Source organism: Mesocricetus auratus, unplaced genomic scaffold (assembly GCF_017639785.1).
Source record: "Mesocricetus auratus isolate SY011 unplaced genomic scaffold, BCM_Maur_2.0 Super-Scaffold_100691, whole genome shotgun sequence".
NCBI lineage: Eukaryota > Metazoa > Chordata > Mammalia > Rodentia > Cricetidae > Mesocricetus > Mesocricetus auratus.
In genome coordinates, this window is record NW_024429267.1 from 56,745,200 (window position 1) to 56,758,849 (window position 13,650).

At 57.1% G+C, this 13,650-nt stretch overlaps 1 protein-coding gene across 2 annotated transcripts in view; it reads left to right on the top strand.

Annotated features, from left to right (window-relative positions):
- Ttc21a (tetratricopeptide repeat domain 21A) overlaps positions 1-10,359 on the top strand; it is a 29,701-nt gene extending 19,342 nt beyond the window's left edge. Inside the window, exons 15-29 of one of the 2 annotated variants that reach the window (XM_040739773.1) lie at positions 50-288; positions 1,013-1,085; positions 1,175-1,285; positions 1,565-1,703; positions 1,834-1,940; positions 4,577-4,765; positions 6,008-6,118; positions 6,605-6,686; positions 7,896-8,046; positions 8,540-8,701; positions 8,792-8,984; positions 9,077-9,301; positions 9,755-9,875; positions 10,016-10,083; positions 10,167-10,359. In XM_040739773.1, coding sequence (XP_040595707.1) covers positions 50-288; positions 1,013-1,085; positions 1,175-1,285; positions 1,565-1,703; positions 1,834-1,940; positions 4,577-4,765; positions 6,008-6,118; positions 6,605-6,686; positions 7,896-8,046; positions 8,540-8,701; positions 8,792-8,984; positions 9,077-9,301; positions 9,755-9,875; positions 10,016-10,083; positions 10,167-10,244 — 2,049 coding nt within the window. In that variant the 3' untranslated portion in view covers positions 10,245-10,359. The remainder of the gene's footprint in view (positions 1-49; positions 289-1,012; positions 1,086-1,174; positions 1,286-1,564; positions 1,704-1,833; positions 1,941-4,576; positions 4,766-6,007; positions 6,119-6,604; positions 6,687-7,895; positions 8,047-8,539; positions 8,702-8,791; positions 8,985-9,076; positions 9,302-9,754; positions 9,876-10,015; positions 10,084-10,166) is intronic. The other variant, XM_040739774.1, reaches the window with a different exon arrangement.
- Positions 10,360-13,650: the final 3,291 nt, after the last annotated feature.

Here is a 13,650-nt window from a genome sequence, read left to right on the forward strand (position 1 = left end):
GTAAAAGACAATACCAAAGAGAGGGTCCCGTTTGGTCTCCACACGGCAGCACGAGGCCACCAAGATTATGCAGGACGCCATCAATGAGTTCAGCGGCACGCCGGAGGAAATGCGCATCACCGTGGCCAATGTGGACTTGGCCCTGAGCAAAGGGAACGTGGACCTGGCTCTGAGCATGCTGAGAGGCATCACACCCAAGCAGCCCTGCTACACGGAAGCCAAGGAGAAGATGGCCAGCATCTACCTGAACAACCGCAAGGACGCGCGCCTCTACATCGGCTGCTACATGTAAGCTCCGCCCACAGGAGGCGGCGCCCAACCCTGGGGCTGCTGCGGAGGGTTTGTTTCCTCCAGAGTGCTTCCCCAGAGTGCTTTAGACCAAGGCACGAGCAACTTGTAGGTCTCCCTGCCTGTGGGTGACTCCTGAGGACCCTCAGCCCCGCTGCCTGCCCTTCCCCTCCATCTCTGCTCCGCGTGGCTTTTACTGTGGACGCGCATAGCTATGCCTGCATCCCAGCACTGACGCCAAAGGAGTCAGGAAAGCACATTCGCACCCTGGCCCTTCTCTCTGCCTATCCTTGGCGCAGGGCGGGGTGGGTGAGGGAAGAGAGCAGAAGTCAGAAGCCCCATCCCTCGTCTCCTAGGATTCGGTGTTGGAACCTGGAGAGGCCCTTCCCGGCCGGCCCCTTTCTCTGGGAGAAACTAGGCAGTTTTGGGGTTGGGAGGGTAAAAACTGACCGACAGGGTAGGGTGTCCGGAGTGGACTTTCAGGGGAGCAGTGTGGGGTGGGGTGGGGCTCAGTGGCCGTGTGCTTGCCAGGCATATGCAGCGACCTGGGTTCGAAGGCAGGCAGTGTGTCAGGAAGAGGGGTGTAGCTGGGCAGGGGGTGTGCCCGGTTACGGAGTGCTTGCTTAGCGTTCCATTAGGCTCATGTTCAGTCTTCAGTGGCCGGGACTCGGGAATGACCTTCGCCAGGCCCAGGCCTGAGAGAGGCCGTTGATTTCTCCCGCAGGGAGCTCTGTGAACATCTGCCCGGCCCCCACAGCAGCCTGCTCCTGGGTGACGCGTTCATGAGCATTCAGGAGGTGAGTAGGGGAGCTAACTCACCCCAGGATCGCTTCCCCGGTGAGAGACGAGAAAGCCACCCCCCTCCCGTGCTCTTTCCCCCCACCAGCCTGAGAAAGCCCTGGAGGTGTACGATGAAGCCTACAGAAAGAACCCTCACGACGCCTCCTTGGTGAGCAGGATCGGACAAGCCTACATGAAGACGCACCAGTACGCCAAGGTGAGGTTGCCCTGGGGAGGGCCAGCCGCGCCGGGAAAGAGTAGGAAGGCTCATGAGTTGGGGAGGGGTCTAGATGGGAAGGGGCAGTGTGTCGCTCCAGCTTCCTGCCGGGAGTGTGACCGGTGGCGAGCTCCGCCAGCCCAGCCTGCCCAGTGGGGAGGTGGGGGTGGTGGGACATCCATCTCGGCATCTGTGTGCTGAGGGGCTGCGGAAGGGACATGCTGTCAGCCACCCCCATGCACAGCCAAGCTGAGGCCCATATTTCCCGTTGGCGCTAAGGCCATTAATTACTATGAGGCGGCCCAGAAGATCAGTGGGCAGGACTTCCTGTGCTTCGATCTGGCCGAGCTGCTCCTGAAACTGAAGAAATACCACAAAGCAGAGAAGGTGCTGAAGCAGGCCTTGGAACGAGACTCGGGTGAGGTGGTGTTCGAACTCACTCCTGCCTCGCTCTTGCCCCCCCCCACGCCAGCTTGGGGACCCGAACCCAGCTCTCCCCATCAACCCAAGGGCAGAACTATGCATGCTGACTGCCCCTGTCTCTCTAGGGGTCAAGGAAATCCCATCCATGATGAATGAGGTCAAGTGCTTGCTTTTGCTGGCAAAGGTTTACAGGAACCATAAAAAAGAGGATGTGGTTGAAACCCTGAACCAGGTAACTGGCCCAAGATCGACTGCAGCAGCACCCGTTGTCGGGAGGAAGGGAGCGGGGCCGTGGCATTAGGATAAAGCTTGAGGGGGTCCTGCGTGGGGGACCTTGGCAGATTCCATAGCAGGCGAGGGTGGCCGAGGCGGAGGGACAAACACGCCAGCCAGGCAGAGCTTGAGTGAGAAGCTTTTTTTTTTTTTTTTTTGGTTTTTCGAGACAGGGTTTCTCTGTGGCTTTGGAGGCTGTCCTGGAACTTGCTTGGTAGTCCAGGCTGGTCTCGAACTCACAGAGATCCGCCTGCCTCTGCCTCCCGAGTGCTGGGATTAAAGGCGTGCGCCACCAACGCCCGGCGAGTGAGAAGCTTTATTAGAAAGGGGAAGAGAAAAGGGGTAAAGAGACGCAGAGAGGACAGAAGAGAAGAGGGAGACGGGAAAAGTCCTGTCTGCCCCAGGGGAACCACAGAAAAGAGAGAGAGCAGAAAGAGGGGAATGGGCAGAGAGAGCAGAGTGGGAAAGAGAGCGTAAGTGGGCGGGGTCTGTCTTCTAAAGGGGTCCTTTGCACCTGCTCGCAGACTATGCAGACAGGGAACCCTGGGCTGACCAGGGTACCGCCTGAGCCAGGTGACAGGGGCAGCCAGCATAATGCCTGAGTCCTCACACATGGGCCTGCGAGGGTGCAGACCTTCTTCAGAGGAGGCCCATCACCCTCTGCTCACTCTGCATCTTTGTTAATCAGTGAGAGCCAGGCAACAGTGGCTTTGTCCTTAAGGAGGGTGATGTGGCAGTAGGTGTGATAATGACATTGACATTCAATGACATTCAATGTTCTCTGCATTGAATGCTCAGGACTAGCTTTGTCTGTCCCTCCCCCCTCCTCCCCGTCCTCCCCCTCCTCCCCGCTCCTCCTCATCCTCCCCCCTCCTCCCCACTCCTCCCTGTCCTTCCCGCTACTCCCTGTCCTCCCCCTCCTCCCCCTCCTCCCCCTCCTCCCCACCCTCCCCATCCTCCCCCTCCTCCCCCAGCTCTGTTCCTTCCTCCTTCCTCCTGCTCTCCCTCACTCAGTACCTACCTTGCTTCCTTCCTTTTCAGACAGGGTCCTACTATGTTAACCAGGCTAGCCTAGAGCTCACTATGTAGCCCAGGCTAGCCTTACGTTAGGTAGTCCTCCTACCTCAGCCTGCCGAGCTCCGGTATCCAGGTAAGCATTATGATATCTGACTTCTCTACTCTCTTTTTAAATTTTCGCGGTGGCTCTTTGGGCCGAACACTGTGACATTCCCATCTAATTGTTAAAGCTCAAAGACAAGACATGGAGACTTAAGCCCAAGGCTAAGTACAGATGTTTACTACTTAAGGTGATTTGTCTTAGAGTTCTAGGGCTTTTCAATGGTGTGAAAAACGGTATGCATTCAATAGGAACTGTACTGTCAGTTCTGAATTACTTTTCCCCCGGGCTAGAGATATAGGACTCTGTAGTACCTTGGAGATGCTAGCCATGGCCCTGAGCCTCAGCTTCAGATTGGCCACGCCCCCTCAGGATCACCCAATGCTCTACAAGTGGCCGCGAGCAGCAGCTTCCGATTGGCCACTCCCTCTCACGCTCACCCAATGCTCTACAATGTTCTTCTTGCTGAGCTTTGATGCTCTGCTCCGTAGGTTAGGTACAGTCAATGCAACTTTTTTTTCCAAGACAGGGTTTCCTGCCTGTCCTGGGACTCACTCTGTAGACCAGGCTGACCCCAAACTCAGAGATCTGCCTGCCTCCGCCCCCTGAGGCATGCGCCCCCACCCCCGGCTAAGGTGACTTCTCTCATTTACCACACAATCCACTTATCTCTTTGTCCTTACGGAGCCCAGTGCTAGTTTGTACCCACTTCTGCAACTTGGCTGTCTGTCCTGTTCCACGTCTCATCCATTCACATCTTGGACGTGTGAGAACAGCCTCAAATTCCAGAAGGGAGATAGACTGGAGGCAGAGCAAACGTGTCCATCTAAGTACAGTCCCAGGGCATAGCTCAGTGACTAGCATACACAAAGGCCTTGCTTCTATCTTCAGTGCTACACAAACCAGACGTGGTAGCACAGGCTCAAAGTCACCTTTCACTACATAATGAGCTCCGGGCCAGCCTGGAGTAGTTAAGACCCTGTCTCAACAAAAACCCTGCCTGAGCTGGGTTTGGTGGAACACGCCTTTAATTCCAGCTCTCTAGAGGCAGGGGCAGGCCTATCTCTAAGTCTGAGGCCAGCCTGGTCTACACAGCAAGTTCCCGTATCAGCCAGGGCTGCATAGTGAGACCCCGCCTCGAAAACAAAACCACAAACACCACTAGTAACAGTTCCCCAGCCTGCTCCGGGCACCTATTGCGTGTTGCTCTAGCCTGCAAGACAGCCCAAGGCAAATCAGCCACGGCACACCGAGGTGTGGTGGAGACAGGCCAGTGAATACAGTAAGAGCTTGCCCTCCTACACCCCTGCTCCCCCCCCCAAGGGGCAGCGCAGGCCTGCCTCCCGTGTGCCGAGGGAGCAGTCCAGATGTCCTCAAGACACCCCTTCTGACGCGGCCAGCCATGGAACACTGCCAGGTCCCGTGGCCCGGCATTCGAGCTCAGGGTTCCTGACCCCTAGCCTCACTGGTTCCCCAAGGCCTTGGACCTCCAGTCCCGGATACTGAAGAGGGTCCCTCTGGAGCAGCCGGAAACGATCCCCTTCCAGAAGCAGCTGGCGGCCTCCATCTGCATCCAGATGGGGGAGCATTATCTGACTGAGAAAGACTACGAGAGCGCGGTGAAGTCGTACAAAGACGCCCTCTCCTACTCACCTACAGACAACACGGTGTGTGGCCCTGGGAAATGACACCTCGGAGGCGGGGGGGGAGGGCGCGCGGGGATGGCTCGGTCGGTAGGGTACTTGCAGCAGTCACCAAGCAAGCCCTGGGTTCCGGTCACCAGTCCCTGCGAACCAAGCAAGGCTGTGGTGCACAGCTGCAATCCCAGCCCTTGGAAGGTGGAGGCAGGATCAGGAGTTTGGGGTGTCCTCGCAGAGAGAGGCCCGACTCAGAGGAGCCAAACCTGTTAAGCGGGAGGGGAGGCATGGAACTCTGGGGCAAGACGTGCCTCAGGCTGACCCAGGCCCTCACCTGCTACTGGTCTCTGTCTCTTTCTCTCTGTCTCTCTGTCTCTCTCTCTTTTGTTTTTTGTTATTTTCGAGGCAGGGTTTCTCTGTATTGTTTTGGAGACTGTCCTGGAACTCTATCAGTAGACCAGGCTGGCCTCGAACTCACAGAGATCCACCTGCCTCTGCCTCCCGAGTGCTGGGATTAAAGGCGTACGCCACCAATGCCCGGCCCTGCTACCGGTCTTAAAGCAAGGCCAGGAAGGCCAGCGTTGGACTGTTAATGGAGCCGAACCTTCGCGGGCTCGGCTAGCAGGGGTGGGGGTGCAGTGATTTGTGGTTGCTAGGCTGCAGTGGGAATGGGGCCCAGGTTGAGTTTCCGAGCCAGCTGAGAACTGTGAGAGGGGTGTGGTGCCAGATGAGGAAACAGTTCGCACTAAGTTCACACTAAATAAAGAGCCCGGCAGTCGGGAAGAGACTGCTCAAAGCCTTTGGTCCACTCACCGCACCACATAGAACCATAAAACCTGTCATCTCCGCACTTGGGGCGGGGGCAGAGGTCATCCCCGGCTACATACTGAGTTGGAGGCTAGCCTGGGCTACACGAGACATGAGATACACGCCTCGAAAATACAGTTAAGCATGTTGTATGGTAACTGTTCACCCTTTGACGGGCCTTAGAGACAGTGGGGCGGGGCATGTTCCTTGCCTGAGACTGCCCTCGGGCGAGAGGAAAAAGAGTGGGCAGTCGGGGACTCTGCCCCAGAATCCAGAACACAGAGGAAGGAGCAGGGGCCGGAGGCCGAGATTAGTGGGGTCATCCGGGCCCCAGCTCGTTCCGCTGGTAAAACCAACAGAGCGGCAGGGAAACCGGGTGCGAGGCCCGCGTGCAAAGCTGAGAGACGCATCCGGGAGGGAGTCGAAGGTGATGGCAGGGCTGGTTCCCTCCTCGTGTTCCCACAGGTGGCGCTGGAGCTGGCGCAGCTCCACCTGCTTCTGGGGCAGCTGGACCTGTGTGAGCAGTGCTGTGGCCCGCTCTTACAGACGGAGCAGACTCACGAGAGAGCTGCCGTGGTAGGAGATGCCAGGCTGCACACCCACCTCCCCGGGGCCCTGCGGCCGATGCGGGCTGCTCCCTGACTGCTGAACCTCACCGGCCCACCCCACTAAGAGCTCGGCTAGGGCCCTGTCCCAGCCAGCCACCCGCACTGCCCTTCTCGGAGAGGGATGGGAAGGCCAGCAGGGGGCAGCAGCATCCTCTAGGCCAGGGCGGGGGGCGGGGCGGGGCGGAGCGGGGCGGAGCCAACCGCAGGGGAAGCCACACCCACTGTTAGGTGAAATAAACCTTCTAGCTTGTCTGTCGCCCACGCCTTCCCCAGGCCCACACCTTGCAGGATGAGAAAGTTACCTACTATGTTCACCTTCTGGTAGGGTCTCCCGGGTGGGGGTGGGGGTGGGGCTCACAGGCTCCCCGGACCAGGGAGGCAGCCTGGGGAGTCTTCTGCTTCCTTCCCTGGCAGGAAGCCAGGGTCAGGAGTCAGCTTGTGTGTCTTCCTATAGATGCTGGCTGACCTGATGTTCAGAAAGCAAAACTACGAAACGGCCATCAATCTCTACCGCCAAGTGCTGGAGAAAGCGCCAGGTAACGGGGACCAGAAGGCCGCTTCCCCACCCAGCCAGGGCGGCTCTCCCAGAGAAGGGTGGGCCTTCTCCCCTCCTTCCTGGCTGGGCAGAGGAAGCCCCTTCCTTCCCAATTGTTCCCAGAGAGGCAGGAAATTGATAAAGACCGAGAAGGTGGCAGCCCTTCCTGAGTCCAAGGGGCCAGTTCCTAGACCCGGGCACTCGGCACCGGAACCAGGACGGCCTGTCTGTCCCCATATGGCAACCTCTGGGACTCAACACAGTTCCCTGTATGGTCACACCCACTTGGAAGCTGCTAGATGGTCTCTCTAGATTGGTACTGAACGAAACAGCTGCTTCCCAGGGTCAGACCTGGAGCCCAAGCCAGAGGTCCAGCAAGCTCACAGGGGTCACCACGGGCCCAGCAATTGTGGCCAGGTGGGTAGTCTCCAGTCAGGCTGCCTGGGTCTGAGCCCTGGTATCACTCAAGGAGCCGAGTAACCTTTGAAAAACCACATTCACCCCTCCGTGCTGAGTGTCCTCGTCTGTCAAAATGGGGACAAAAAGTGCTCAACCCTGTGGAACACACAGGTAGAATAATTCACAGAGCCGGGTATAGCTAGCTGCTGCTGTCACTGTGTGTGGGTGTGTGTGTGAGAGAGAGAGAGAGAGGAGGGGACAGAGAGAGAGAGAGAGGGAGGGGAGAGAGAGAAAGGAGGGAGAGAGAGGAAGAAGGAGGGAGAGAGAAGGGAGAGAGAGAGAGAGAGAGAGAGAGAGAGAGAGAGAGAGAGAGAGAGAGAGAGAGAGAAAGTGCCAAGAGGTCAAGGGCCAATATGGTTCCCTGCTCTGTCCCTTCATCTTGTTCCCTCTGGGCAAGCTCCCTCGCTGAACTTGAACCTGGCTGATAACCAGCCAGCCCCAGAGGGTTACAGAGACGTATGGCCACACCTTGCTTTTTAGATGGGTGCTGGGGACTTGAGCTCAAGTCCTCGTGCTTTGCTGACCGCAGCCTGTCCCCAGCCCCTGCTGTCGTGGTATTTTGAGCTCTGTATAATTTATTCACTCTTGAGTGTAGAATGTGCTGCTGGGCCTGTGCAAGTAGCGTCTCCTGGGACCCCCGCCCCAGGTCAGGGTCCAGCACTGCCTCGTCCTGCATCAGACCCTAGGGCCCCAGCCTGGCGTGGTTGCCATTCCCTGAGTGCGCCCAGATTTCTGCTCTCTTCTCTTTTAGACAACTTTCTGGTATTGAATAAGTTGATCGATCTGCTGCGGCGGAGTGGCAAGCTGGAAGAGGCTCCCGCGTTCTTGGAGCTGGCCAAGAAGGTGTCTAGCCGGGTGCCTCTGGAGCCAGGGTTTAACTTCTGCCAAGGCATTTACTTCTGGTGAGTTAGGCTCGAGCAATCCGAGGGTCAGTGGTCGGATAAGAGGCCTCCCCAGCAGACAGTGGGGAAGCAGAGAGCAGCCTCCAGGAAACCCTCAGGCCGGATATCCAGCAGTGTGACTTTGAGCAAGTGCTCCGTATGTGTCCGTGCTCCGTATGTGTCCGTGCTCCCTGTCTGTGCTCTTGTGGTCCCCTGCGCCCTGGGGTTCGTGCTCCCTGTGTCCCTGTGCTCTGGTGTTCATGCTCCCTGTCCGTCTGGTGCCCCTGCACTCTGTCTGTGCTTCCTATGTGTTCCTGCACCCTGGTGCCTGTGCTCCCCATGTCCGTGCTCCCTGGTGTCTGTGCTCCCCGTGTCCGTGCTCCCTATGTGTATACTCTCTGGTGTCCGTGCTCCCTGTGTCTGTGCTCCCTGTGTCTGTGCTCCCTGTGTCTGTGCTCCCTCGCCTTACACAATTCCTCTTACCAACTCGTGGCATTTTCTTCACTCATTGTAGGCACATTGGGCAGCCCAACGAAGCCCTGAGGTTTCTGAACAAAGCCAGAAAGGACAGCACTTGGGGCCAGATTGCCACCTGCTACATGGTACAGATCTGTCTGAACCCTGATGATGAGATTGTCGGCGGAGAGGCTTTTGAGAGCCTGGTGACCGACAGCAGGTAAGAGGGCCGGGGGCGGGGAGAGGCTCCAGCTTCTGGGTGGTGGCCAGGTGAGGGTGAGGCCAGTCAGCCTGTGTCCCGTGCCCACAGCTCGGCCAGTCGGAGAGAGTCCCAGCAGCACGGAGTGCGCACCGCGGAGAAGCTCCTGCGGGAGTTTTACCCGCACTCGGACTCCGGGCAGACCCAGATGCGGCTGCTGCAGAGCCTCTGCCTGCTGGCCACCAGGGAGAAGACGAATGTGGAGGCCGCTCTGGGCGCCTTCATCGAGATGGCCCAGACCGAGGTGTGGAAAGCTAGGGATGGGTTCCGGCGGGCGGGGGTCACGGTGGGGGCCACAGGCAGAGTGCCCCAATGTCTGCTTCCACGGGTGCGCAGAGGGACAGCATCCCTGCGCTGCTGGCCATGGCCCAGGCCTACATGCTGCTGAAGCAAGTCCCCAAGGCCCGTACGCAGCTGAAGCGCCTCGCCAAGGTCCCGTGGACCCTGAGCGAGGCCGAAGACCTGGAAAAGAGTTGGCTTCTGCTAGCAGACATATACTGCCAAGGCGGCAAGTTCGACCTGGCCTCGGAGCTGCTCCGCCGCTGCCTCCAGTACAACAAGGCAGGGGTCATGGGGGGATGGGAAGAATAAAGGAGGAGGGGCGAGCATGGTGGGAGGAGGGGTGGGGTCAGAGCGGCAGGCAAGCCGGTGACAAACCCGGTCTGGAACCAACCGGGAGTCACACACAGGCTTAAACTTATAGGGGTCAGGCGTAGCCAGGAAGAGAAGGGAACACATTACCTTAGAGGAGCAGGAGAGGCCGTCGGGGCTTGAGGGGTGTGTAAGGATCAGCTTCTGACGGATGTCAGTAGAGGGGCTTTATACGAAGGGGTCGTGCCAGCCTTTGAACAAGGAGTGGGTACACAGTGAGCCCCTCGAAATGATGTGGGTGCTCTGGGGACCTGTGCACTTTGGGTCAATGCGGCCCACTGCCATCCATTGCCCCCTCCTGTCCCACATCGAGGACCTCGGTGGCTGCTTTGGGGCAGATGTGCTAACTGCCTTTCCCTGCAGTCTTGCTGCAAGGCCTACGAGTACATGGGTTTCATCATGGAGAAAGAACAGTCCTACAAGGATGCGGCCACCAACTACGAGCTGGCCTGGAAGTACAGTTATCAGGCCAGCCCTGCCATTGGTAAGACGACAGGCCAGGGTACCCAGGGGCTGGTCCCCCAATCCTAGTGCCCCAGTCCTGCATCCTGGTAGTTGAGGGAGCCAGAGGGCTGGCCAGTTACCAGGGTGTCCCCACCCGCCCCCACCCCCACCTCCGGACAGGTTTCAAGCTGGCTTTCAACTACCTGAAAGACAAGAAATTTGTAGATGCCATCGAAGTCTGTCACAGTGTAAGTCGCCAGCACCAATGGGACATGCAGTGGCTGCCCCGCCCCCAACCTGGTTCCACACATCTGATCTATCTCTGTACCAGGTTCTGACGGAGTACCCCAACTATCCCAAGATCAGAGAAGAAATTTTGGAGAAAGCCCAGGGGTCCTTGAGGCCCTAGCTGTGTCTGGAAAGGCTCGGAGTCGGTGGAAGCCATCAATCTGTAGACGCTTCGTGGGGAGGGTAGGAAGTGGTCGGCAGAGAAGGAATTGGGAAAATGACATATTCTCACCATCTCCGCATTGTCTGTGGCTTATTTGGAGTCATGCCTCATCTGGCCTGAGGGTGTTTAGAAGCTTTGTGTCTTTTTTTGTTTTGTTTTTTTTTGTTTTTTTTTCAAGACAGGTTTTCTCTGTGTAGTCCTGGCTGATCTGAAACTCACTCTGTAGACCAGGCTGGCCTCAAATTCACAGAAATCCACCTGCCTCTGCCCCACCCCCTCCAAGTGCTGGGATTAGATGCACGCACTGCCGCCACCCATCGAAGCTGCATGTTTTAAGGCGGAGGAGCAGTTTTCCCCGGGGAGGGAAGACAGCCGGCTTAGCTTGTGCCAGGGCTTGCTGGGTCCTTCCTCATGGACCCACTCTTGTTCCAGGCTCTTGAAGAAACAGAGATCTCCCAGTGGGAGTGATGGCTAGGAAAAAGCACCTGGTAGCTACTTCAAAGTGTCCCCTACCACAGTCTCCTCCCCAGTTTATCTCAGAACCAGATAAGCAACTGCCTCTCCCCACCATGATGTCTACTGAGTCTGCCCTGGCAGGGGCTCAGACCAGAAGACTACCTACAGAAGGGCCCCAAGCTAAGAGGGTCAACAGATTTCCAAGGCCCGTTGTCCTCTCTGAGGGTATCGTGTCCACCCGCCTCCCCCTGCCCCAAGCTCCACCCCCAGCCCACCCCCCACCCGGCTCCAAGCTGGAACTCACGGGGTTGGGACGATTTTCACCAAGCCACACCCTGCCCCTGCAATCACACCACTTTGGGTTTTGTAGAATATATTGGCCAACCAGCTCACCTTTTCCAGGATCCCATTAATGCCTAAGGGGGCAGACGCAGTGCGGTGGCCCCTGTTCAGATAGCTCTGATGATCATTTTACCTGGTGAGAGAGCTCAACCTTTGTTGGGTTCTCAATACAACCCTCCCTGTTTCTCAGGATGGAACTCTCTGGGTCAGTCCAGCCTCTGGGTAAAGAGCTCTGAACTGGGCATCTGGAGGCCTAAGGCCACACCGTGTGCCCTCCCGAGTGCTTGCCCTCACTGGGTCTCCGGGCTCCGCTCTTAGATCTGGGCAGGGGATGTGACTTGGTCGGCGGAGCCCTTGTGCAGTGTGACACCCCCTCCCCCAGCATCACATAAAGCAGCCGGGTGGTCGGTCACACCTGGAACCCCAGCACCTTGGAGGTGTTGGCAGGAAAATCAGAAGGCCAAGGTCATCCTAACTGGTTACCTTGAGCTACAGAAGACCCCCGTCTCAAAAAAGGAAAAGACTCCATTTCCCAACTCTTGTGTCATGCTTTGCCAATAATATCGAGCAAATATTTCACTGATGGTTAATAGGCTTGAAGTGAGGGTTCACACAGTAACCCCTGAACTCCTCCCCCCCCACAGACTGGATAATGATGTGCTTGTCCATGTTTGCATTAACAACCAGCACAGCACGTTTAGGAATTCTTGGGCACTGTTGAAAATGTCAGGTCTCGGCTGGTGGCATGAACCTTTGTTCCCAGCAGCACTTGGGAGGCAGAGGCAGGTGGATCTCTGAATTCAAGGCCAGCATGGTGGACAGAGTGAGTTCCAGGACAGCCAGGGCTACACTGATAAACTGTCTCGGTGGGGGTGGGGTAATAGAAAAAAAGGATGGGTCTCACTTCTTTTTTTTTTTTTTTTTTTTTTGGTTTTTTTTGAGACAGGGTTTCTCTGTATTGTTTTGGAGCCTGTCCTGGAACTCTAGACCAGGCTGGCCTTGAACTCATAGGCCTGCCTCTGCCTCCCGAGTGCTGGGATTAAAGGCGTGTGCCACAACGCCCCGCGGGTCTCACCTTTAAGCATATTGCTGTATTCTATTTAAAGAAACCCACAGGCAGGCATGGTATAATCGTAGACACCTGCAATCCCAGCACTTGGGAGGCAGAGAGAGGGCAGCTGAGAGCCTGAAGCCAGCCCTGCCTGCAGCGGGAGTTCCGGGCCAGCCATTGCTACATAGCTAGTTGCAGTCTGGAGACAAAAGGGCTGGGGAGACAGCTCCGCAGGCAAAAGGTCCCTGCCCCAACTCTGATGACCTGAGTCGAAGCCCTCGTTGGAGCCCCGGGCCCCGTGTGGTGGATGGAAGGAGAGGGTCAACGAACCAACTCCACATTGTCCTCTGACCTCCACACAGACCTGTGGCATGTATGAGCTCAACGTTTAAGCACAAAAGGAACATTAACGACTAAATCAATAAAGCAGTCTCAAAGGCCGTAGTGAGGGCAGAATGTATGTGTGTGATGGCAATGCATGGTAAGGTCGCCCCTACAACAAAGCAAGTACAGCTTGGGCCCCAGGAGACCTTGTCTCAAAGGGGCGGGGCGTGTGCGGCAGTGTTGGAACAACTTCCTGTAATCCCAGAATTTGGGAGGCAGAGGCAGGAAGATCGGGAGTTCAAGGTCACCCCCAGCTACCTGACTGGAGAGCTTTAGAACTTCAGTTGCCTGCATGGCTGCTAAGTAAGCCTTTGTTTCCCGTCTTTCTTCCAGCGCTGGTACCCGAACCCAGGGTCCTGAGGGTGTTCGGCTGGTATTCCATTGTGTACTCCAGCCCTGTCCCTTCTGTAACACTGCTGGTCACATGCGTGGATCTAGAAAGCTACCCCCTCTCTCCCATAGGGGCACTAAGTTCCTTTTTCTGATGTTTTTACAACAGTCTTGTTGGGACGGTTTATTAGGAAGTAGGTCTGTGTTATGGGAAAGCACTGCTGTAAAGAGACCGGTGTTAATCATGTTTTGTCTCCTTTTATCGACACGAAACTCCCCAAAACTGACCCCGTGGCCCTCGATGGGCGTTGGAAAGGCCTGTCCGACTAGGGACTGAGTGTGTGGAGAAGCCTGTAGGAGCTCCAGGGCTGTCCCCAGGAGCCCTGGATTATCAGAGAAGACCCCCAGAACCCTTGGAAGAGACAGATGTGGCGTGCTAGAGCGACCCCTGCACGGGGTCTCCAGGCCCTGGTGAGAGGGGCGAGGAGGTAGGACCAGAGCGTGCCCGCCCCCGCCCACTCCACTCCAGAGAGGTCAGACAAGCTGCACCAGTCACAGGTCCATGTGGCCCCTCGGTCCTCTGGTGGTCCCTGTTACCATGCGGTCACGTCCATAAATAAAAGAAAGCTACCTCAAAGGTGACATGAGGGTCAAAAGGCAGAGGTCAGAGACAAACACCAAAGCGGGATGGGCACCAGAGTGCGTCCGCAGTGCTGCACATGTATGACTCAAGCAGGCCGGATTAGTCATTTGCACAGGACTGGAGAAACCCGGGCTCCAGGTGGATAGTCTGCAGATCCC